The sequence below is a fragment of the Cololabis saira genome, chromosome 8 (assembly GCF_033807715.1).
Source record: "Cololabis saira isolate AMF1-May2022 chromosome 8, fColSai1.1, whole genome shotgun sequence".
Lineage (NCBI taxonomy): Eukaryota > Metazoa > Chordata > Actinopteri > Beloniformes > Belonidae > Cololabis > Cololabis saira.
In genome coordinates, this window is record NC_084594.1 from 36567156 (window position 1) to 36591428 (window position 24273).

The window sequence follows — 24273 nt, forward strand, 5'->3', positions numbered from 1 at the left end:
GGGTGGTGTCATCGATCTCGGTTTTGAGTCCTTGACCATAATTGGTGCAAATTGCTTGCAGCTTTAATTTTCAAAGTGGGTTGTATGAAGCCCTTCAAAGTTGTGGGGGGAGCTGGGCTGCAGGTAGGCCAGCTCATCACCTGGACCCTGGATTGTGAAGCCAGGCTTTTATTAATTGACAGCTGTCGTCATCGCGAGGACTCCCTCATGCCACGCGCCGTTACGCCACGCACGCTCCTGGGACGTCACAGTTCCGAGATCCATCCCATAATAACCCGAGTGAGAAAACCAGTCGCTCTCCCTCGGGACCTGCAAGCGTCTGCAAGCGAGCGAAGGCGGGAATAAGGGACACGAGACGGCCAGAAAATTAGAACTTTGACAGTTTATTTGTGAAAAACTACAAGCAAAATTCATAAATAGACATTTCTATTTGAAGCAGAGGGAAAAGATCAGGGTAGCGATAAGCGCAAAGTCGTGCACATGCCAGAAACATTTCCACAGCAGGAACTTAATGTGAGCAGTTCACACGGGAAACAATGACACGTCAGTGAGTAAAACTTGAACATAACCAAAAAGAAAACTACAACTGGATTAAACAAAGGAGGAATCCTTGTACTGTCCCTATTTTTTTATTTATTTTTTTTGGTCTTTTTTTCTTTTAAACGGAGCAATAACTTTAAAAGCATTGTACAACACATTGTTATAGGAAGAAATGAGTCTGTATCATACACTTAATTAGAAGTTCACGTTTAAGGTTATACAATAAGTAAACAAGCATCCGATATTCATGTCTCTGACAAACAAAGCTAAAATATGTAACCATCTTTACACAGTAAATTAAGGTTACTGGTCGCACACAAGAACAGAACTGCTTGCGCGGAAGGAAAACAGGAAACCAAAGACTGCACCTCCAACGCCGTCTTTTATAGGGTTTGCTTCTGCAATTTCTCAAATTTCTATATACAAGCAATAATACACAAAGTCAACAAATGGCCATTTGTACATAATTAACAAGGACTCCCCTCTGCTGGAGTACTCGGTCATGTGAAGGTGGGTACAGATAAGGCAGGTGAGAAGATGGCTTTAGTTTAGTTTCTAGGCCCGGTCCGAGCTCGTGACATCACAGAGCGGTAACACCTGGGCCAAAAAAGGCCCGTGGATTCACATCGCTTCCCCCACTTGGAACACAGACTCCATATTTGTTTGCAATAAAGTACATAATTACATGTTCACGACAGCTCAGAAGCAGAAGAGTCAAATGAAACCGTTCCCCTACGTGGAACATGGTTTACGACACGGTTATTATCCCTACGTGTGAAACTGCAGCGCGTTAAAGCCGGACGAGGTGAGTCGGGGCAGCGAGGGGGTCCGAGCCTCGCCTGAGCCGGGTTTGGTTGCTCTGGGGGGGCCGGGCGGGAAGGGCCCGGCGGTTTTCTTTCAGTTTCCTCGGCCCACAGCGCGTAAATCTCCGCCCGTTTAGCCACACACACAGATGAGTGGACAATAAGAACACCGTTTACATGGATTATATTAGTCTTTATTTAAACTGTTATTCATCTCACATTAGATAATTGCATTTCAAAATGTTATTCATCCGTCTACTATCATGTCAATATGAAATTCCTTTGGTCCTTCAATAAATAAAACTAAGATATCATATACACATTTATTCTTTATACAATTTAATACAGTTGAAAGGAAATTAGGTTGGTCTATTATCAGCTAAGGTAGAAGTGAATTATAAACCCTTACATAAGCCTTGCTGTTAAAAAATTGAAAGGACAATTATATTCTTTTAAGTACTGCAAGATTGTTGCCTTCAAGGACAGGAGTCTTATTAAATTAGTACAAATAAAAACAAGTCAATTGAATTGTCAAACCTTTGTTGTCTTCTGTGTTGAGAAGATGAAGATTCAAGACTACATACAAAAAAAAAAAAAAAGGAAAAAGAAAGAAAAACTTCAACTGATTCACAACAGCTCAACAGCTTGACAGTTCGATTTGGTTTCACCAAGTGGAACTACATCCTTCAGTCACAACAGGAAAACCCTTCCGGCCTGAACGCCGAGCAACGCGGCTCCCACTTCAGTCAGGAGAGTCGGATATTGAACGAGGGAATGCAACAGCTTTTTAGTGTTTTACACAACAGCCCACACTGTACAATCAAGGACATGAGAGACTCCTCATCTGCCAGAAACCTAAATCAGATGAGAAGTCGGGGCGCGGGAGCTTCGGAGGACGCTCCCGCGAAGCACACCCACATGCACAGACGAGCAGACCCCACGAGGTCTGGACAGTGTTCAGGTGAAGAGACAGTGTTGTTGAAAAAAAAAAAGTGAATGAGAATTTGATTCGTCAGCACTTTGTCACATTGCGTGAACGGGCAGTCCCAGATCTGCAAAACCGCTTCACAGTGTATCTAGCACCAGTATGTGTGCGCGCGCATGTGTGTGTGTGTGGTGTGTGTGTGAGTGTGTGTGTGTTTGTGTGAGTGTGTGTGTGTGTGTGTGAGTTCACGTGTCGTCTCAACATTTTCAATGTAATAAAAACACTGAAGGAACGATCAGTCAGCAGAGCTACGCAGCAAAGCTTCAACATAAAAAAGGAGAATATCAAAGTATACAGGTGCAACAGGTAATAAATAAGGATAATAATAGTTATTAAAATGGTGGTGGTTATTGTGCCCAGCGGAAAATTCTTCTTTACAAAAAGAACAAAAAAAAAAACCAAACAAAAGTCAACTTGGCCTCACATCCACGTACAGATATAAAACAATACATACAGGTGTATGGATGCTACTGTTAGGGGTCTGGGAGGGGGGGGGGCGTCTCTCTCCGCCTACGGCGAGCCAAGCTCCCCTAGCAGGGGGTTCCTGAAAGGTGCTTCACACTGTTCCTCTCAGCAAGCAGCTCCTGTCAGCATCCGTGGAGGGGGGGGGTAGTGGGGTGGAGGCAGGAATGGAGGGCAGCAGCAGGGAAGGGACATCTCTCCCCCTATGGGATCCATATTGTCCGGAAACACAGGGAGGAAATGGTTGTGGAGGACGGGGAGAGGACGACGGGGAGCTGGGGAGGTGGGGGTGTCCTCAGAATGACTCGTCATGGCCGACAGAGAGATCCCCCTTGGGGGTGGAGGCCCGCGACGAGCCCTTGTCCATGCTCTCGGAGCCGGAGCTCTGGTGCTGCTGTTCGGAGCCCGCGCCGGACGTGATGGTGGACGAGGACGTGGATGAGGAGCGGGTCTTCTCCTTAAAGTCCGTTATGATCACCGTCACGTTCCCCACCGTGATGGCCCACTGCTGGGCCGTGCTCCGGTCGATGTTCTTCAGCTTGGGCCTGCGTGGGGAACAGACAACAATGACTACGTTTACATGCAGTCAAACTTTGGGTTATTGCTAATATTCCGGTTACTGAAACATTCGGAATATTCCGTTTACATGGTAATTAATCATTTGGGATATCTGGATCAAACCAGCGACGCGCGGAGAACATCATGACGCAATTCCCCTAATTTCCGCTTCTTCTTCCTGTATCCAAATTCAAAACAAATGCTGCTTCGTGCAACTTTTCGCTCACCTTCTTGTAAATCTTCTATCCCGGTACTTTGTACCGTCTACAAATGCAGAAATGTTCATATCCTTCATTACATTTATGAAGTGATTAGTCTCCTCCTGGTCTTGTGTTTCTCCGTGTTTATAAGAACTTCCTGGACTCAAAAGACCAGGATTCCTTGTGAACAGAGCATGCTCAGAAAACAAATTCATGTTCCGTTTGATTGGGATATTCCGTTTGGCGTTTACATGACCCAATATTCAGTTTTAAAAGGAGTAACCCAGGGGTCATATTGGGTTTTTAAAAACCCAAATATGAGCAAATTCGGGTTATTCAAAGAGGTTATTGGTGTTTAAATGGCCGTGCAAATTCGGGTTATTGGCAATATTCGGGTTTTAAAAGTGTTATTGAGTGCATGTAAAGGCAGTGATTGTTAGGAGCCACATTAAACCCCGGGTTGGTGCCGCTCCGCTGCAACGAGGAGCCTCCAGCTTCCAGCTCAGCGCGGGCGGCTGCTCTAAACTGCTCAATTTGTCAGATGACACCCGAGAAGTCAGAACAAGTGCATGAAGAGTGAGAGTGGGTGGTTAGAGTAAAAGATCATTGGTGAATCATTTGAGGTTTCCCTCTACCAAGAAGTGCTGTGCAGTCATGGAGGGGGTGGGGGGGGCTCACCTGGAAATGTGAGAGTTCTTGTTGGTCTTGGTTGCTGATTTACCAGACTGTATGCTCTGTTTGTCACTGGGGGGACTCTGATGGTTGTCTGATTTGGGTCTGAAAGAGAAGAGACAGCGATGACTTGAGCTAACGAGAGACATCGGGACTCGGCGGAGACTCGGCGCTCTGACTCGTTTGTACCAACCTGGTCTTTTTGCTGCTGGGCTTCTTTGTGACAGTTGGACTGATTTCCTTCTCTCTGTCGGGTTTGTCTTTGATGGGTTGCTCGATGATGTCGCTCTTGTCCTTCTCAGGCGTGTCCCCCTCTGGTCTCACCGCCTCCGGACGCACGACCAGGGGGGGGCCCTCTCCAGCGGCTCGCTCTCCTTCGCCGTCTGGGCGCTCCTTGTCCGTGCGCTCGCTCCTCTCTCTCCGGTCCTTCTTGGGCGGGGGAGGCATTGGGTACTGCTGAGCCACCTGCTGGGCCACCAGCTGGGAGTTTATCCTGGGTTTCCTGTGGAGGAGATCCAAGACGCAAACATGGATTAGTGTGCTAGCTGAGGAGCTGAATGGGGCCATGCGGCAACGCGGTCACACTGCTGCTGACGGGGAAGCCTTGGAGCCTGCAGGCCGGCTCCTGACAGGCTCGGCCAGCCCCAGCTGCTGCAGAGGTGGGCTTGAGTTGCCACTTCCTGGCTGAGCACCTCTGTTCGGAGGGCTAATCTCATTAACTCACGGCTGTAATAAAATGAACACACAGGATCACAAGGTGGAACATTTGCAGCGTGCCGCTTAGGTCCTCTAATCTGATTACAGCCGAGCTGGCCCCGTTTGTCACAGGCTGAGACTCGGTCAGACTCGATGTTGCTCTCAAGCAGACACAGAGCCTTTCTTGACTCGCACTGGACACTCGACGGATAAAAACCTCTTGTTTGAGTCAGGAACTCTCAGAAACGAGAAGCAGCAGCATGCACAGATAAACAAGGCCTCAGGCTACAGGGTGAAATGTCAACAACATCTGGGGGGGGGGGGGGGCTGTCTTAACATCTGCAGAGACCAAAGTGCAACCAGCAACGTGGATAATCACATGGCACAACTGGGACAGCGTGGTGAGGAGTGAAGCACCGGCGCGCTTCAACACACAAACACACAAGTTTGATCAGCCAGCTCGTCACACTCATACCGACCCGTGAAGATGTGAATAAACTTCATCCTCAAAACCCCAGCAGTTCCTGTAAGCAGGTCAAGTCTCGCAACATGTTGGTAGACTTGTGGTTTCCGTCTTATTACAGAAGTACGCAGGTCATCACAGATCGTTGTGGAGGCTCAGTATGTGTTTTAGCATCAAACATTATTGCTCAGCAGCTTTAGACTTCTTCTGCTGTGAAACCTGAGACTGGTGTTCAAGCAGGGCTGCTTGGTCTCTGCAGCACGACAGACAGACAGGCAGGTGAAGCTGCTGCAAGAGAAGAGCTGCAATAAAATCAGACCAATTTCAGTGGTTTAGTGCAGAGCGGTTATTTCAGACAGCTGCTCCAGTGGTTAGCCTCAGTGTTTCCATTTGGCAACGCCGTGCTGCTAGCAAAGTTACTCTTGTTTTCGTGCTTCAATCATTGCACGTCTCCAAATGTGTCAACCGCTTATTAATCAAGCGCTTTAAATGTCAACATTTCATTAATTTCTATTGCTTCAGAGCAATGCGTAAAAACTTTTTCTCAACTGATCCGTCAGATTTTGCTGTGGATCCTTACAGACGGAGATGAACGGTCCTTGCAGCTGATCTGGAGGCTGTAACTGAGCAGCGTGTTCGTCACACTTAGATACCGAAATACAAGAACAGGAGGGCCGCTGATCAGCTTTTGGCTGTTAAGCTATTAGCGTTGGAGCCATTTGAAGCTGTTCACTGGAGATGTCCTAACTAGAGATGCACCGATCAGGATTTTGAGGGCCAATCACCAATCACAGCGTGAAATCCATAAATTCTTCAATATTGACATTGTATTATTAGGTATCAAAGTTAGGAGATGAGCAAGTATCATGAATTGAGTGTTTTATTGCAGGCTGAGGCAATGTGCAATATTTCCCACTCTGGAGACTCCTAGAAACGACTTAGACTCAGATTACAAAGAGTAAGTGTAGCTTACTAGCTTCAGCTTTCTTGTGGCAGTAATTATGCACAACACAACATGTGCACCAACACAGACAACAGTAGACATGTCACTCTCTCAAGAGTTGATACAAGTTGTAAACTAAACCTTAGTTTCCCTGTGGAAAAAGGAATTAAATCTTAAATTATGAAAGCTTTGCTAAAGCTTTAGCAAAAGCATCCGCCGCGTGTGAGGAAACTCTTGTGAGTGAAGCACAACACAACTCTGCAGACTAGAACTCCAAATGCCACGTGACGCCGACTGACATGATTGTCATCCTGCTTTGTATAAAGGCTTTGGATGTGACTGTATATAGGCTGGAATTAAATATTTACGACTCGGCAGCAAACTTTAAAAAACTCAATATACTCCTTGATGTGAGAAACTTTCAAATGTCTTATCAGCTTCGTTGTGTTGAAATTCTTTTATAGCATTCATCCTCGGGGTATCTCCTTTACACACAGCTTGCAAACTGCAAATTTGTTGTCCTTTTCAGACATTGTAAAACTCCCGTACCGGCGATGCCATTTTCAGTGTTCGTAGAGACTGCCACGCCCCCCTAGGACAGCTCGGTCTGAGATGTGAAACACGCCGCAGCCCGCCAAAATATCTGCAGAGCTGCCGTCAGAAATACCGTTTAACATGTTAACTTACTTGACTTGCTGTCGCGCATAGCCGACGCTGGCTTCGTACTAACGCATGGTTGCTTCACTAAACGTGGTAGCATGACGATTACGGATGAGGAAGTGATAACGACTACGCAGTGGCTGAGCCAGCTGTCAATCAATCATATTAGAAATAAAAATTGGTTTATATAAACTCTCCTGGCGTGGTACAAAAACTCAAACGATTGAGATCAAAACGGTTTATTGAACCAGACTGTAAATATGTTTATTTCTAAAGTTGGATGTTTTAACCTGGAGGTCGGTGGAGATGGACTCACTTTTGGAGCCTCTAGTGGTCGGTGGAGGAAATGAATCTTAGCTCTGCATGAACCTCAATGAGGAAAGTTTGGTCCGAGGCAGCGGTGGTGGTCGGGCTCGGGCTCAGTACCCGCTGGCAGTCGGCCATGAGAAGCAGCTGCCAGGACGACGTCACATCTCCCTTCACATGGATCAACTGAGCAGATGTAACAGCTTCACACTGTTGCGGCTTCGGGGAGTCTTTGACACTGCATGCATGTACAACCGACCGTGTAAGAGGTCTTCCTCTTAAAATACATATTTTATAGCGTTCATAGAGCAAATCTGCATCTTAAGTGAAAAACGCACCAAAAAGACTTTGCTCTGCAACAGAAATAAGCCTTTTCACACAGCCAGACCTAATAAGAACCATCTAATAGAGCAAAAGGTTCTGAAAACTGACACTGGGACCGGGACCAGAAGTGAACACCACTGTACAATCGCAGAAATTGCTCCAACCCTCCCACTGCTGCCAGAACGGGGAACTTTGGCAGCAGCACAAGGAAGTGTGTGTGTGTGTGTGTGTGTGTGTGTGTGTGTGTGTGTGTGTGTGTGTGTGTGTGTGTGTGTACCCTGCTGTTATATCATTCCCTGCTGTTAAGGCTTACAGCATATAACTCTCCTTTCACAACAATGGCCCATGACTGACAGCTCGTCCAATACTAGCCCCCACATTTCACCATCTCGGGGGGAGGAGTGGGGAGACTCCCTCCACAAAATGCTCTGAAATAACTATCATCACCGTGAAAAGCTCCTAATTCAGACAGACTGACACCTATGGTTAGACGCTCCTCCCCGTGTGAACCACGGCGGAGCCGAGCGCTGCTCGCTCCTGCTCGCTCCTGCTCGGTTTTCTACGTGCATGTTGGGCACAAAAAACGGTTGTTCCTCTTGCAGAGCCCCAAAAACAACAAGCTCGAGTGCTTCGTGGAGAGTAATGAAGAGAATCAATGAGCGACGGAAGGTGCGATACAGAAACACGGAGGAAAGCCCTCATTAACAGAGCTCTTTCATTTGAAGTGCTGTGTGGAGGACGAGCAATTATTTCCTGCCAGGGTGAGTGAATGCAGCGGCCGACAGCTGAGTGGAGAGTAAAACCAGAGAGACGCCTAACATATCAATGGCTTCTGACGGAAGGACCGCATTTAACATCCTAATTTATTCAGACTACAAATTACCACAAAAACATCTAGGTTTTGACAATCTGAACAGTTGCTAGTTGTTGTTCATTGTGGATGAGGAGGTAGTGAGGCGGCTGCAGCTCACTCTGGATGAAGAGATCACGGCTGCAGCCAGGAGCTCGCGTCTCACATGTGACGGATGCCAAAGCCACCGGGCTTCAGTTTGATCGCACCAGCTTCATGCAACAAGCTGGCAACCATCTAACGACGGTCAACAAGCATACACTTGTGTCAACACTCGCTTTACGCCTCGGCCAGTATGCAGAAACACGATACCCCCCCAGTATGAAGGGTGGAGGAACAGAAGCCAGAGCTGCCGTTCCTCCGCCGGCTGGTGGGTTTATCTATGTAAACTATACAAACACTTTTGTGCACCAAAGGTTAAATAGATGCATTTTTCTACTCCTGTTGGAGTCTTTCTTGAGCAATAAACTATTTGTTTTAAATGTACACATTGATATGTTGAATAACACGAATTCACTGAACTAATGTGTAAAATGCATGTGTAAAGTGCATTTATTTTTTTTAATATACAGGGTGCACCTGAGTTGTTTGATGAGGCGCATGCCAGAAGTAACAAAGGTTGTTTATTGTTTATCAAGTATTGTGTTGCCTTACTTAAAAATGAATGATACATGGAAGAGCCAGGACAGAAAATGTCAGGAAAAATAAAAAAAAAATACAGCTAACTGGGTAGTTTTCAATTTTAGCTCTGTAGTCCTTCATGGATAAAACAAGCAACACTGCCAAAACTCAAAATCTTATACTTTAACTTAAAACTTAACTAGAACTTAAAATGTGCTTGACACAAATGAAAGTTCAATTGAAACACGTGGGAAAAACACCTAACCTTTTAAGTTATGTGTGTTATCAGGTGTAATGGCATTTTTAGGTTAGAAATAAGAACATTTCTTGGTAAGATCCTTAGTTTTTTGAGTGAAGGCAGTGAATTTGGTCAACTGGTGTAAGTTCAGGGTTTTTAAATGCACAGCCATGAACCTACTGGATTATATAATTTAGTCTTAGTAATGTCAATTAACATCTAACATCTTATGTATATTTATAATTGCTCTTTAACTAAACAAAAATATGTTTTATCCGATTAATCAATGGAATTTTCAGTAAAATACTCGATTACTAAAATATTCGATAGCTACAGCCCTACACTGTATAATAACATTCTCCAGGGAAAGAAGCAGCGCTTAAAAGTCATGATCTAATATGGATTATTAACTGATTTAACGAAATAAAAACTGTTAACTTCAGAAACCGAGGGAAAATAAGTGACGAGCCTTGCCTGGGTTTGTCATTTTGATGTCAAAGACTTTAGGAAGACTTAAGGAGACATCCATCTTGCACCCAATCTTTTATAAAAGTAACCATCATCAGTGTACATGCACAGACCTAGTCACATATTTATTAACAGAAATGAAACATGCAAGTGCGGCTGTATCTCAGTGACGAAGCTGTGCGAGGTGACGGGAGCAGCATTGTCACCTCCAGCCATGCGAGGATAAAGTAATGTGGGAGAGTGCCGGGGAGGCTGACGGAGGACCGCATCTAAAGAGTTGCCTCGGGCTGTAAGCGCTTTTCAATCACTCCCACTGCCCAGGGGCGGGAAGCGCTCGCCCCTTTCAGTCACGATTTTGAGGGCTTAATATTACTGTCACTTCTCCACCTTCGCTCTCTACATGTAAAGAGAAGCACCGAGTACTGATAAGATTAATGTTAGCTACAAAATTAACCACCGGGCATGAGCCAACTGCCAATTAGATCAACAACAGAAATATAATCAACTCCCTTCTTCAATTTGCATATTTTAAGCATCAGTAGTAATTGTCTCCGTGATTTAAAGACCCCCCATCCAGCCAGCCAGCCAGCTCTAACATCGCATGCGTGTCGACAGGCAGCATGAGCCACATTCCTGTCTCTCAATGATCCCGGATTTGAATCATTGTCATATTTCTCATGAAACACAAAAGGAAAATGAGAATTTTGAAAGTGTGTGAGCGAGATGCAGAGCAGAGTCTGCCAAGCTTTTATCCTAACAATGCCAGGTGGGAAAAGGGCCTGCAGGCTGGTATCTACCCCTGGTGTTGCTCCCACCGTTTAAAACTACCACTTTAGAGGAAAAGATTATTCAGATACCACGCAGAGATAAACAGATTCATTGTTAGTAATTATGTAATACCCTGTAAAGGCAAACATCTGAGAACAACCAGCCAATTAACAGACAGGCACATCTGCAGGCAGTGCTGCATTGTGGTGAAGCTAATGAGGAACTACTTGCTGGGTTCATGTTAAGACATTGAATTTTACAGCAGAAATAAAACATTTTTACATTTGGGTACAAAAAAAAAGTTTTATTCTCCATGAAACATCTGTGACAACTGCACCAGGGTGAATTTTTTTTTTACACATCAGGTAAAACTATATAAAGCAACAAATCTGTATAATTAGGAGCGTCAATGTTGGATTAGCAGACCCTGCGATCAATGACGAGCCCTCTTCACTACTCAGCACTGTACTCACTTCTGAGCTGTGAATAAAGACCTCGCAGAGCACATTCATTCTTATTTTACAGCAAATATATTTTTCTTGTGCTGTAAAGTTTACCAACATCATGAGTGGCTGTCAGTTGGTTTGGAAAGGTCCTGGGACCACGCAGCAATCATTCATGACGTCCCGTCTGAAACAGCGTGGTTTGGATTGGCTGAAGAAGCTGGGAGTCGTAGCGGATTATTCCAGGATCCTTCAGTCAGAAGCTTACTGCAACACTCAACTACAACGGATCTAAAGTGGACCTAATCCTGCCGAGTGGCTGCAGGTCCAAGCTAGCTCTGCTCGTCCTCATACCAGAACTTTTGTCCGTTCTTTTAGGAGCAACAGTTGAACTGATAATGTGGGGACAAGTTTAATAAGAACTGGTGTCAAGTAATATTAGTTAGCATTATGTGCGTGTAACAGTCGACAACTAGCTACAATTAACCATTCTGGTCAAACACCACAACATATCACACAGCCGTTTGGATGAAATGGACCTACACAACGTTATGTGTGTGATGCAGCATCGCTGGCGACAACCAGGTTTCTAACAGATATTCAATGAGGGTGAGCTAATTTTATGTAGTTAATTATTATTTTATAACTAACTGTATGGAGAAAGAAAAGTAGAAGGGAACTGACGCAACATACTGGCCCGTGAATAAATAAATATATGCATTATAAAGCAGTAATCAGCTGCTCGGATTCCTAAAGAAATTGTCATCGGCTGTGAAAAGCTCTGATTGTTCATGTTCTGAAATTTCTGAGGAGTTGAGGAATCTGCTGTTCCTTCTCAAATTCGTAAGGTAATAGGCTTGTCAAGAAAATAACACTTTTATTATTATTATTATTATTATTATTAATAATAATAAGTACTGCTCTGAGCATTTTAACAGTTTCTCCAGGCATGCTTCCAGTACCTCTAGATTTGTGCAAAACCAAATATAAAAAAAAAAGAAATCCGGTAATGGATATACACTAATATAAAAAAAAACTACCAAATATCGAATAAATCTTTTTATGATTCCAGGAGGCGGTTTCTTTGTCATGGAAAAGCTGGTCAATCTGAAGTCATCAACATTGAGTTGCCAGCTGTTTTTGTGCTACAGCACTACTTAATCCTTAAACATTACATGAAGGGTTCATCTGCTGCTTCATCATCTGAATATTTTCTCAACAGCACTTTGCAATAATTTTTTAAGGACTTACAATGTTTTAGTCCATTTTTTCTAACGATGAGACCTTCTCTTTTGTTGTTTTGAAGAGAAGTCTCGCAGGACAACACAGACATGTGCAGAGGAACTCCCTCCAGCCTGGTGTCCCTGCTCAACAGGTCCTGTTGCTAAGAATCGATGTCCAGCCGATAACAATGCCTTCAGACCTGTGGCCCCGACTTCAATTGTCACAAAAAGCTTTGAGAAGTTCATGTTGTCTATCCTTAAAGCAGAGGTTCATTTAGCAATGGCCCCGCACCAGTTTGCCTATAGACAGGGGAGAGGTACTGATGATGCCGTTAACAGTATCACCCACTTCACTCTCAAGCACCTGGAATGCCCTAAAGCATATGCTCGGATGTCATGTATTGATTTTAGTTCAGCTGTTAATACACTTCAACACCATCTCCTCATCTCAAAGCTGAGGCACATGAGTGTCAACCCTTTTTTAATTAAATGTTATCTTTCATTTTTAACAGAAGTCAGCAGGTAAGAATCAACAACACCCCCTCAGAGATCAAATCAATTAGCGCAGGGTTGTGTCAGTTCTCCCGTCCTTTTTACACATTTTCTGACAGCACCGCCATTCTTAGTCTCCTGCACAAAGACTCAAGATTGATAAGATATAGATCACATTGTGCAGGTCAGTTCATACAAATATCTTGCCGTTCATCTAGATAACTGTTTTAGCTGGGATGTCCACGTGGAAAGTGGCTGTCTGCAGCAAAGACTGCACTTTTTGCGCAGAATGAGGCTGTATGGTGTGGACAAAAGCACCCGGACAGTGGAAACCTCCCTGTCGGGCCTGTTTGATGCATGCAGGCATGAAGGTGATGGGGAAAAGGGGCCGCCATTCCTTTCAGTTCATCAATGAACAAACAGTTGTCAGGCAGGGCCAGAGGAGGTAGCTGAGCCTTCCCACATCCTTTACTCGGAGTAGGAGCTCCTGCCCTCTGGGAGACGATACTGGGTTCCTAAGTGCAAATTAAATCGCTTTAAGAACTCATTTGTGCCAACCGCCATCAAACTCCTGAACAACGCTCCTTGAGGCCAAAGGATTTGCAATAATTTTTTTTTATATTGTGTTCTATTATGGTGATTGTTCAGCCTGCTTAAATTGGTCTGTGCGTTTGTAGTTTTTGCTGAAATGGTGCCTGGCGATGTACTGTTTTTGTCACTGTCGCTGTCAAGGCATTTGTGGCTCAGCTGTCGAGCCCGAGACAAATTTCCCCAAGTGGGACAATAAAGTATATTGAATTGAATAGGAGAGTTACGAGAATTGTGCTTATTCAAAAAAACAACGATCAATGGAAACACCGACTACCCGCAGAGCTGCAACATGTTTACAGATCTGACCACACACTTAAAAACAAAAATCAAACAAAGAGGAACCAAAACATGGATTCACCAACAGATGAGCCTGGAGACTGCAAGACATTTGTCAGCAGAACGCTGACGGTACGAAGCATCTAATCATCCTGCAGGAATTACAATAAAGTTCATTGCAGGCAAACCAGGTTGTAAAGTAAGAGCTGCCGTTCACGACATTAATTGCAACACATTTGAATTACTGAATAAAGCAGCTATAAAGCGATTATCTGATTGTCACAAATGAGTCATGTGCAGCTTTAGGAAGCTACATGACTTTGTCAATAACCAATCTGATCAGTTATGCACCGTGGTTACATTGATAAACGTTTAGGTAATGAATCCAGTTTAGCCAAGAAAAATAAACAGGTGTTTGACGTTAAAGGGATTCTTTAATTTTAGCCTTTTATGTTAAAAACAACTTTAACTTGAAGGTTGTATTTTTGTTTAATATTAAAACACTACTTCCCTATAAAATAAAATAAAAGGATGTTAGGTCATTAACGACATCAATCACTTATTAAAAATAAATGCACTTAAGGGTGTCCTGTTGGGAGCCCCAGCGATACTTATGATAAAGTTTAGTCTGGAGCCTTGCAAAGATATGTAAACATTTCTACAACGGCTTACATGTTATGAACTTTGCGGATACCAAAGTTCATTCATCACTGTTGCTTCTCCGGGCCAGAAAGGAATCAGAACGTCTGATTTGTGTGTACCTCGGTGAGATAGACATAAGTAAGAAAATAAGGTCGGTGATGGGTGATCAAGTGGAGGAGGAAACGTCTAACTTTGTATCTGCTCGTGTGTAAACGATATTTCAACAAGTCTGACATGTCTGACCTTTCAGGCTGCAGAACGCCTGGCACTGAGCAGCCTGGCAGCGAGTCGTTGCAGAGGCAATAAACATGCAAACCTCTGCCATCAGCAGCACTGCTGCATAGTCCAGCGCTTGTCTTCATCTTCTCAACCATCTCCCTTTCACTCTGTTTTCTTCCTCACATTTGTGAATTAGCTGCAGCGGCTTCTCTTAATCCCACAGTCAACTCTTCCCCGTGTGCCCTTCCTCCCCCGCTGCTTTGTCTTGTTAACGTGTCGTCTGTCAGGAAGAGCCTGTAACTGATGTCGCGTCATATTCCTGCTGGTTTGTTTTGGAATTTGTTCAACAAATAATTAAGCAGCGGCGCCTGAGGGGACGGCACCTTCACAGCAGGCTCTCCTCCTCAACACTGTCTGGCAGGCCCAAATAAATGTGGGAAAACCAGACACAGACTCTACCAGGACCCAAATGCATCCCACGTTTGATTTATCCTGGAGTTTGCTTTCTCAGTAACGTTGAGACTCGCCACTGCTTGGGCAGAAGATTAAAAAGGTTTAAATCACTGAAAAGCATCTCGTGGTAATTTCTCTTAAAAGTCATCTGCAGCAAATGGCAGTAAAACGGTGCTGCTCTCTTACCACGGATGGATGGTGGTGCTGGTGGAAACAGAGGAGCCTGTCCGGTCCCTTACTCCCTGGGTAATGATGTGCTTCGCTTTGCTTTAGCCTCTGGAGGTTCGTGGCTGAGTGAGCACCCCCGCCCCCCCACAGCCATAGCCCCTTCTTTTCAACACACATGAAGTGTCCAGGCGCGACACTCCAATATCCTTTCACTGCTCTGTTTCTCTCCTTTTCCTCCTCCTCCTCCGACGACTCCACGCTGCCTCTCCGCCTCTCTCCTCGTCCTCTTGTGCCTTGCTCTGTATTTTCCGGAGAGTCCTCTCCGCTGTGCCGTCACACTCATTTGCTTGCCTCATTTTTTCCTTCGATGGGAGGAGCCCCGATTCAACAGCTCTCTTAACATTTCTCTGTTTTGTCAGATTGCCAAATTGGCTATTGTATTTAATCACTCACACTCTGCCAAATCCCATGAAGTAATTAAGAACTTCTAAATCCGGCAATTAACATGTAAAGATTAGGGCTATCCGCCCGTGCTCAGGACTTTAGTGCAGATGCTGATAATGCTGGATAAGCAAAAGCAGTTTCCTCTGGGCGGGGGCTGCTGTACGCACGGGCGATGGGCATGGCAGGCGGATATAAATTGAACGCCACCATGTCCCTCTTATGTAATTCCATTATCCCAGACAATTTGCCTTAATGTGACAGTGATAGAATCCACGGATTATAATGACTCTATTCCATCATCGTAAGTCAGACGAGCACGACATACGCAAACAGACACACATACTTACAACCTTTTTTCTTTTTTTTAAATAACTGCCAGCTGAAAAGGTTACACAGACAAATGCGTGCTTCAAAAATCAAAAACTAAGCCATCGTTTTGGGGTTATATGGTTTCATGAGCTAAATATTATGTCTTCTACCGTCACAATGTGTTCATGAGTTAACCACCTCATGTAACTAAATCAACAACGACTAAAAGCAAAAGCCATTTACGTCTTTATGGTCACAGACAAATAAGGTCCGCGGGCATGGCTGATTTACCTATATGATCAATAAGGCATAATATCCATCTAGGTGACCGAGGAACACTTATTTGCACCACAGCCTTCCCAATGACGTGAAACAACAACCGCTGGCTGTGAGCTCCTGTACAGGCAGATGTTTAATAGATTCATCTTAAAACAACTTCATGCGTTAACAAATCTCGCTTCATCTTATAAAGGAATCGTGCCGTAGAGGCTCCTGGACACGTTCATTTATATCTCTATTTCTTCTTTGAGTCCATCCATCTACATCAACTATGTGTCAAATAACACAGTCCAACTTTGTGCCAAAAAGTAGTTTTGATTTAGATCAAAGTACGCCTGTAAAATGTTTATTAGGCCGTATATTAACTTGCGAGATAATTAACCATCAGCTGTAACAGTTTAGGTTCTGTGGCCCTGCAGCACTCAGAGCTTTAAGTGTATTATGGACCACTTAACTAGGGTTTCTTTTTTTTTTTTTTTTTTTTAATCAAAGCATTTTTCTTTCACTAAGATGCAAGGGATACCCATTTATTCTGTTTTAAATGAAATTTAGATGAAAGGTACTCTAAATGGTTGACGACAGCCCGGCGCAGTGCAAATAACAGCAGAGCAGTCAAAGACTGAGGTACCTCTAGACTTCCTGTGATCCCCACCATCAATCAACTTTAGAGTTCTCCTAATGGTTTCTCTCTGGCCCCGGGGCTGCCAGAGGTGCATACCAAACGCAAGCACAAAGCAAACCCGGGTTCAAAAACACACCGTCATATTCACACAGCGATCAAGTTTATATGCCAGAGACATTTCAAGAATCCAGCTCAGAGGAGACGCCAGTACGAGCCCATCTCCAATTACCCACGAAGTGGGCACGGAGGCTGAACGCGCGGGGTGCTTGGACTTGAAGATTAGCAGCAAGGTCACGTACGAAAGGCAGAGAAGCTTTCTTGTTTGAGAGTCAGAAAGCCAAAGGCTAGATTTAGCCTACTTGGGTATCGTGTTTCATCACCGAGCTGGACTGGGTCAACAGGTGCATCGGGAGAGCGGGGCCTCTCCGTGCATGCTGATGTCACAGTCAGAGTTTCTCGCTCCCATTAACACACATTCTCGTCTTCATTAGCGAAAACCAGAGCGGCATAGCTGCCAGTTGCGTGGCTTTCCTGCTGCTGGCAGGGGTTAAAGTGTGATTTCAGCCTCATCAGCTACAATGCCTTAATAACCACGAATCATGTCAGGTCTGTCTTCCTCATCAACACCTGTAGAAACAGCTGGTGTCCTAATGACTGTGACAGATGGAAACGGGGGGAAATATTAACCTGATCTTAAATTTCACCAAGGGACCAATTAGCAGAGCCAAACTCAAACAGCAACGATCAAACACTTCGATATATTGGCATTTGATCATTGCAACCTGTTGTTCCAGCATCTATTTAGCAAAGACTGAGGTGAATCAAGGACTGCGATGCCGCATCTCTCTTCTTGGTAGTCCGTGCTACCTGAGCAGAATACAGAACATACATCTATACAGATCTAGCTATGTATCTTTGATAATTGTGTAATAAATGTGTGAAGACCTTCCACACAAGCAAAGCAGAATGAGCCGTGTCCAGAATCTCATCATAAAAAGCATGTTTAAATGCCAGCCAAATCCACACAAACCAGACCTAAATCCAACTTAAAAACTCACTTTACTAATCAGGAGAAACAGTAATTAGCGAGTACTTGTTGCATCATGAATAAATGCACGTTCAAAGTAGAGCCTCTGATAACAGAAACAAGACAAACATCTATGCCGAGCCTTAAATGTGAATCATTTTGCTAAGAGCAACTTGCTTAGCTGGAATACATCAAACAGCCAGTAAAAGACAATTAATTAGTACTCATTAGAGTAAGAGGCAGATCCACTACGACGCCACTGCATTAATCAAAGGTTAACAATTTAGATCAAACGGGAATGTGTGACAAATACTCGAGTGATGCTGTGCGCTCTCATTTAGCAAAAACAGGCAACTGGGTGCTTGCCAAAGTACCGGGGCAGTGTGGCTAAAACACGCCTGCTTCTGCTTCCTGCTGCCATGCAGCGCTCTCGTGGGGGGGGGGGGGGGCTTTGAGCTTTTGCTTTCTCCCATTAGTCGTGTGCTGTGGGTGTCTGCCAGACACTTATTGTAAAATCTCAGCTTAAAAAGGTTAGAGTGCAAGGGACTTGTCAATAAAGCTACAAATGACTCATCTTGTCTCTCTGTCTCATCATTTTACAGATAATGTGAGCTAACAGACTCAGACAAATCATCATCAAAAACATTCCCCAGAAAGAAGGCGTGGGCGTCAGCACGTACATAAAACTGAAAGGGAACCCCATCACCGCACGCAACCATTTCATCTTGGCTTCCCATAAGATGACGTCTTCTGCTGACAACTTAACATTTCCTTTGAGTTTCGCTCTGGGGAAATGTCCAGGACAGACAACCTTTACCATCAAAGATGTGTCGATCTGAAGATCACGCTGAAATCACTACAAAGCTCTGGTAATAAAGGGAGTTTTTCAGTAAATTAAATTATGAGGATAATTAAAACTACAAACGTGTGGACTGACATGAAACATCTGGGCACTTAAAAGGAAAAAAAAAAAAAAAACCTTATGTCTGTGTCACAGCAGGCTGAGGATCAACTTCTCTTTAAAACACAAAGTCTCAAGTTTTATTCCCAATCACTCTCCATCCATCAGTCCTACAACCATTAAATCTGACTTGCGTCACCATTTCCAGCAGCTCTGCAATCCTACAGGTAGGTGAAACGCACTCCCATCTATTAACTTGATGGAGAGGGAAAAGCCAGGCCTGTCAGCTGATGCTCTGCTGATGCTCTGCTGATGATCTGTAGCCGATCTGTAGCCGTACAGCCATCGGGAAGTATATGGTCCCTCTTCCCCACCCTCCTCCTCCTCCTCCTCCTCCTCCTCATTTTGGCGATCAGAGCAGCCAGCATACCGAGACACATGCATTTAAAGCTCCGTTCAGCTGCAGGACACATCTGCAGGATCAACAAGTCCTGCAGGCTGTCGATCAGAGTGGTAATTGCGATGCTGCAGCTGCATTAAATAGCATAAGCATTAAATATCAAATTTTTCACCAGGCCTGGCTTGCGTGCAAAATTTGGTGACTTTTGGGGCACGTTTAGGAGTTCAAAAAGGCCCTCCTTTCGTCGGAAAAATAAAAACGAGGATAACGAGAACAATTCCTACAGATACAATAGGGCCTTCGCACTGTCAGTGCTCGGGCCCTAATTAAGAGCTCTGAGCCTGATAGGCCGACCTTTGTTGACCCTGAAATGCTGTGGGCATTCCCATGTATGTAATTCCTATAATATAGCCTCAACGAAGACACAAAGGGGAATTTAAGCACATTTATTTATTACTAATATTTTCAGTTTAGGCAGCACGGTGGCTTAGTGGTTAGCACTGTTGCCTCACACCGAGGTCCCCGAAGCTCCCCTTTTCTGTGTGGAGTTTGCATGTTCTCCCCGTGCTTGCGTGGGTTTCCTCAGGTTACTCAGGTTTCCTCCCACAGTCCAAAAACATGCATGCTAGGTTAATTGATCATTCTAAATTGCCAGTAGGTGTGAGTTTGAGTATACATGGTTGTTTGTCTGTATATGTGGCCCTGTGATGGACTGGCGACCTGTCCAGGGTGAACCCCCGTAATGAGCTGGGATAGGCTCCAGCAGACCCCCGTGACCCTGTAAAGGATATAGCGCAGTGGTTCTCAAATGGGGGTACGCGTAACCCTGGGGGTACGTGAAGGCACTACAGGGGGTACGTGAGATTTTAAAATATACATATATTTAAAAAGTAGCATCCATGCAAAAATCCTTTAAAAATAAATATTTCTATTCTATTCTATTATTCTATTCAATTTTATCTTCAGGAGTAGGCTATTCAACTTATTATCCTAAAACCACAGAGTTTCCCCCAACACAGGATGGTTCCACCTCACCTGTCAATCACCTGGCTTCACCTGTCAATCACTTGGACCAACGATGGAGTCGTGGTTGAAGCATAGCAGCAATATTTTTATGTTTAATAAATCAGTTACTGATGGCACAGTGCTCTGTTTTAGGTCTTTTTTTTACAACCAAAAGTGCTTTGCGCTGGTTAGGGGGTACTTGGCTGAAAAAATATCTCACAGGGGGTACATCACTGAAAAAAGATTGAGGACCACTGATATAGCGGGTATAGATAATGGATGGATGGATTTTCAGTTTATAAAACACACAAAAACTCCTTTTGGCGAGCAGAGCAGATCAGAGCAGCCAGCATACCGAGACACATGCATTTAAAGGTCCGTGCAGCTGCAGCTGCAGGACACATCTGCAGGATCAACAAGTCCTGCAGGCTGTCGATCAGAGTGGTAATTGCTGCAGCTGCAGCTGAATCCAGGGATGGATGGGTGTATGGATGTGTGTGGGTGCAGCAGCAGCAGCAGCAGCAGCATTTACCTGGTGGAGGTGCCCTTCCTCACGTCGCAGATGCTGCACTTGAACGCCTCGGCCGTGTTCCTGAAGGTGCACACGCTGCAGTCCCAGTAGCCGTCGTCGGCGCTCTGCTTGGCTTGTCTTTTCGGCCTGCGGGGAGACAGAGAGACGGGGAGAGGTCACCATAACAACCTGCTGCCCGTGGTGGCGCTGGCAGAGACACGTCCGAGTCCCGCCGCACGGCGGGACTCGGACGTGTCTCTGCCAGCGCCAACACGGAGATTCTCCTGCGACGGTCGGGTGTCTGTTCACACGCCCGACCGTCTAGGCTAGGCTATAGTATGGGGGGGGGGGGGTTGGGGCTCCGGGGCTCCTCGTCTCCTCGGGCCGAGACCCAAACCCCGGCGTCGACGCCGGCCGACCCTGCCGGAGCCGCGGCTCCGCGGGAGCGAGCAGCGCGTCCCCGCGGAGCAGCAGATCTCTTTGTGTCCGCCATGGAGACTCGAGCTAGCCGCCGGGGCGAGCAGCGCTCCGGAGCCCCCACCGCCGAGACACCACCACGAACCACCGCCCGGGACCCGCGGCTACCTGCTAGGGCTCTTCTTGTCGCCCATGGTGCAGAGATAAATCCTGGAAACGGGGAAGAAAGCGGGCCTCCGGAGTCGCGGCGGAGCGGATCCAGACGAGCTGCTGCTGAGGCTGCTGGCAGACGGGGCTGCGCTCAGCGCTGCCGAGACACGTGACCCGGCACCGGCCAATCAGCGGCCGCGCTGCAGCGCCCCACCGGGCTGCTGCTGCACGGCCCGACACCGGTCTGATCACTGCTGCAGATAGACCTGAACTGACCCACACCTGACCATTACCTGACCATTATCTGACAAGTTTGGGATTTAAAAATACGGGAAATCAGTGGCGTCAATTCAGTCGAAGCTAAGGTATGGCAAGGTTACGAGTCACAGAACTTAACTAGAGTATCAATCAACACGTCCAGCAAATACTCATCACAGAAGTCTATGGAGCTTATCTGTGTGGTCAAGAAAATTGGAACTTTTTCAAATGCAGAGCCGCTCACTGCAAAAACTCAAAATCTTACCAGGAATATTTGTCTTACTTCTAGTTAAAATGTCTCATTTTTAGTCAAAAAATCTTATTACACTTAAAACAAGAGTCATCACCAGAAAAATAACTTGTTATTTGACCATTTTCACCTGTTTCAAGTAGATTTTCACTTGAAATAAGTAGAAAAATCTGCCAGTGGGACAAGATTTATCTTCTCATGACAAGCAAAAAAATCTTGATCCACTGGCAGATTTTTGCACTTATTTTAAGTGAAAATTTACTTGAAACAGGTGGAAATTGTTGTTTTTAAGTCTTTTCTTAAATGTAGCTGACCATTACTGCCAAGTTCTGGGATTTAAAAATACAGGAAATCTTCCGCCAACCGAGGTCCAGTATCTTACATTTTAAGACAGATTTACGAGAAATCCAAAATACCTGTCAACCACCACTTACAAACTACAATTAAAGCTGCAAGCAGCGATGAACGGGCCCTCGCGCGTGCAATTATCACCAATAAAAGTCAAGGACTCAAAACTAAGTCCGATGACACCACCCATGACTCTTTATGTCAAACCATTCAAAAGTCATTGCAGAAAATAGGAACCATCACATATCGACCAATCAGAAGAAGGGGTGGGGCTAATTTGCACCAATTATGTTCAAGGACTCAAAACCGAGTCCGATGACTCCACCCACCAGTCTGTATGTCAAACCATATGGACCAATCAGATGAAGGGGGGATGCGCTTTTTGCAGTTTATCGTCGCCACGATAACGCGTTTGACTGAGAAAAGTAATGCGCATCGTCGCAGGATGGAGACGCACATTTTGATGTATAACACACCTGGGTGCACGTTATGGTTCAGTCGAAGAAGCGGCCGAAGAAATGGCATAAATTGAGCCAAAATTACACGATTAATTAAAAATGGCTGACTTCCTGTTCGGTTTCGGCCATGGCGCCAAGAGACTTTTCTTTAGGTTGCGACATGATAAAGGTGTGTACCGATTTTCGTGCATGTACGTCAAACCGTATTGTGGGGCTTGAGGCATGAAGTTTTCTAGGGGGCGCTGTTAAGCCATTAGGCCACAGCCATTAATGCAAACCATTAAATATCACATTTTTTGCCAGACCTGGCTTGCGTGCAAAATTTGGTGACTTTTGGGGCACGTTTAGGGGGCAAAAAGGCCCTCATTTCGTCGGAAGAAAAACAAGAAAAACTAGAAACAAAAACGAGAAAAATTCCTACAGATACAATAGGGCCTTCGCACTGTCAGTGCTCGGGCTCTAATTAAGAGCTCAGAGCCTGATAGGCCGACCTTTGTTGACACTGAAATGCTGTGGGCTTTCCCATGTATGTAATTCCTATGATAGAGCCTCAATGAAGACACAAAGGGGAATTTAAGCACATTTATTTATTACTAATATTTTCAGTTTATAAACACATTGATTGTGAAACATTTACATTTTCTTTTAATTTGTCATTTTCCACTCATGTGGCTCTCTGGTATTCACTGACTGATATCGGTTCTTCCCCCATGAGAGACACTAAATACGCAGTTACACATCTTTCAGAACGGGTATCTGAGCCCCATCCTGATCCTCTTTAGGAAAGTAAATTCGGTTTCCTATTTTTAGAGATATTTACAGGAAGTCGGGACATTTACTGGAAAATACTAAAACCGGAGGACGGCAGGAAAGAGGGGTAAAATACGGTAGTTTCCTGGCCAAAACGGGAGACTTGACAGGTATGTACCTGACAGACACCTGACAGACACCTGACAGACACACGGCTCCTCGCAGCTGCAATGCAACCATCTCTACCTGCAGTTGGTGCAACTGCCATTTCCATAACCTCTATAGTTCCTTTGATTAAAATGAATCCCCAATAAACTTTCAGGACACATTCAACATAGTTTAAAAGTACAAAAGAGGGAATAAATATCACTTTATGAAAGCAAATGGTATTCCAGTGTAGGTGTCCACATTGAGGGGATGGATTTGTGCACTATAACTGCAGGATGAATCATACTGTCATGCGCTCCCTGGTCAATGCATCTAACATTATTAAACATCCTTCCTCGCAGTTTCACCAGGACTGTGTCAACAAAATGACATTCAGCCAAAATGAATGTTTTCACATGCATCATATCCAAAGTTTATCTATATTTGTCACTTTTAATGTCAGAAAAGTTGTGTGCTTCTACTAAGTTGTTGCATTAGAGCTTCATGTCTTTTACTCTGGCTTTCTTATTATCATAAACATCCCTGCATGGCTTGAAGCAACAAAAAAAAAAAGGTCTTCCTCTGTTCAATAATGAAGGTTGATTGATTCCAGACTCTAATAAGTTACAGAGATCTTTGCTTCACCCAGCGTTCACAAGAAACCCCCTTAATCCCCCGTTTGCCCTCCTGGCTCTGACAGGCGTCGTGGAATGTGTTGGCGCAAACACTGCACCTCTTGCGCGCCTCCACTCTCCCCGGGACGAGGCTCCCTGTGGGGGAGGCCGAGCGTGAATCATGTAGGCTCATTAGCTGCTCTCCACGACTCCACGTTCTATTGTGAATCCGTTGCTTTTGCAGCTCAGAGCGAGTGTCCGCGCCCCCCCCGTGTTAGTTTGCCCTCCGCCCAGAGATTACCTTTGCTTGGCTCATTGC

The 24273-nt window shown here is 45.0% G+C and overlaps 1 protein-coding gene across 1 annotated transcript; it reads right to left on the reverse strand.

Moving 5' to 3' along the window:
* Nucleotides 1-385: 385 nt before the first annotated feature.
* rybpb (RING1 and YY1 binding protein b) lies at nucleotides 386-21291 on the reverse strand. The gene is made up of 5 exons (XM_061727931.1): nucleotides 21148-21291; nucleotides 20584-20709; nucleotides 4414-4722; nucleotides 4227-4325; nucleotides 386-3335 (listed from the first exon to the last, which is right to left on the reverse strand). Exons 1-5 carry the CDS (start codon nucleotides 21171-21173, stop codon nucleotides 3086-3088), a joined length of 810 nt encoding a protein of 269 aa, XP_061583915.1. The 5' UTR covers nucleotides 21174-21291; the 3' UTR covers nucleotides 386-3085.
* Nucleotides 21292-24273: the final 2982 nt, after the last annotated feature.

Bases quoted from the DNA above. Each gene is read 5' to 3' on its own strand.
- rybpb (XM_061727931.1), bottom strand. From the start codon at position 21,173: ATGGGCGACAAGAAGAGCCCTAGCAG. The intron at 20,710-21,147 runs GTAGCCGCGGGT...GTCTCCCCGCAG, and splicing joins GACAAGAAGAGCCCTAGCAG to GCCGAAAAGACAAGCCAAGC. The intron at 4,723-20,583 runs GTAAATGCTGCT...TCTCCTCCACAG, and splicing joins AGGAAGGGCACCTCCACCAG to GAAACCCAGGATAAACTCCC.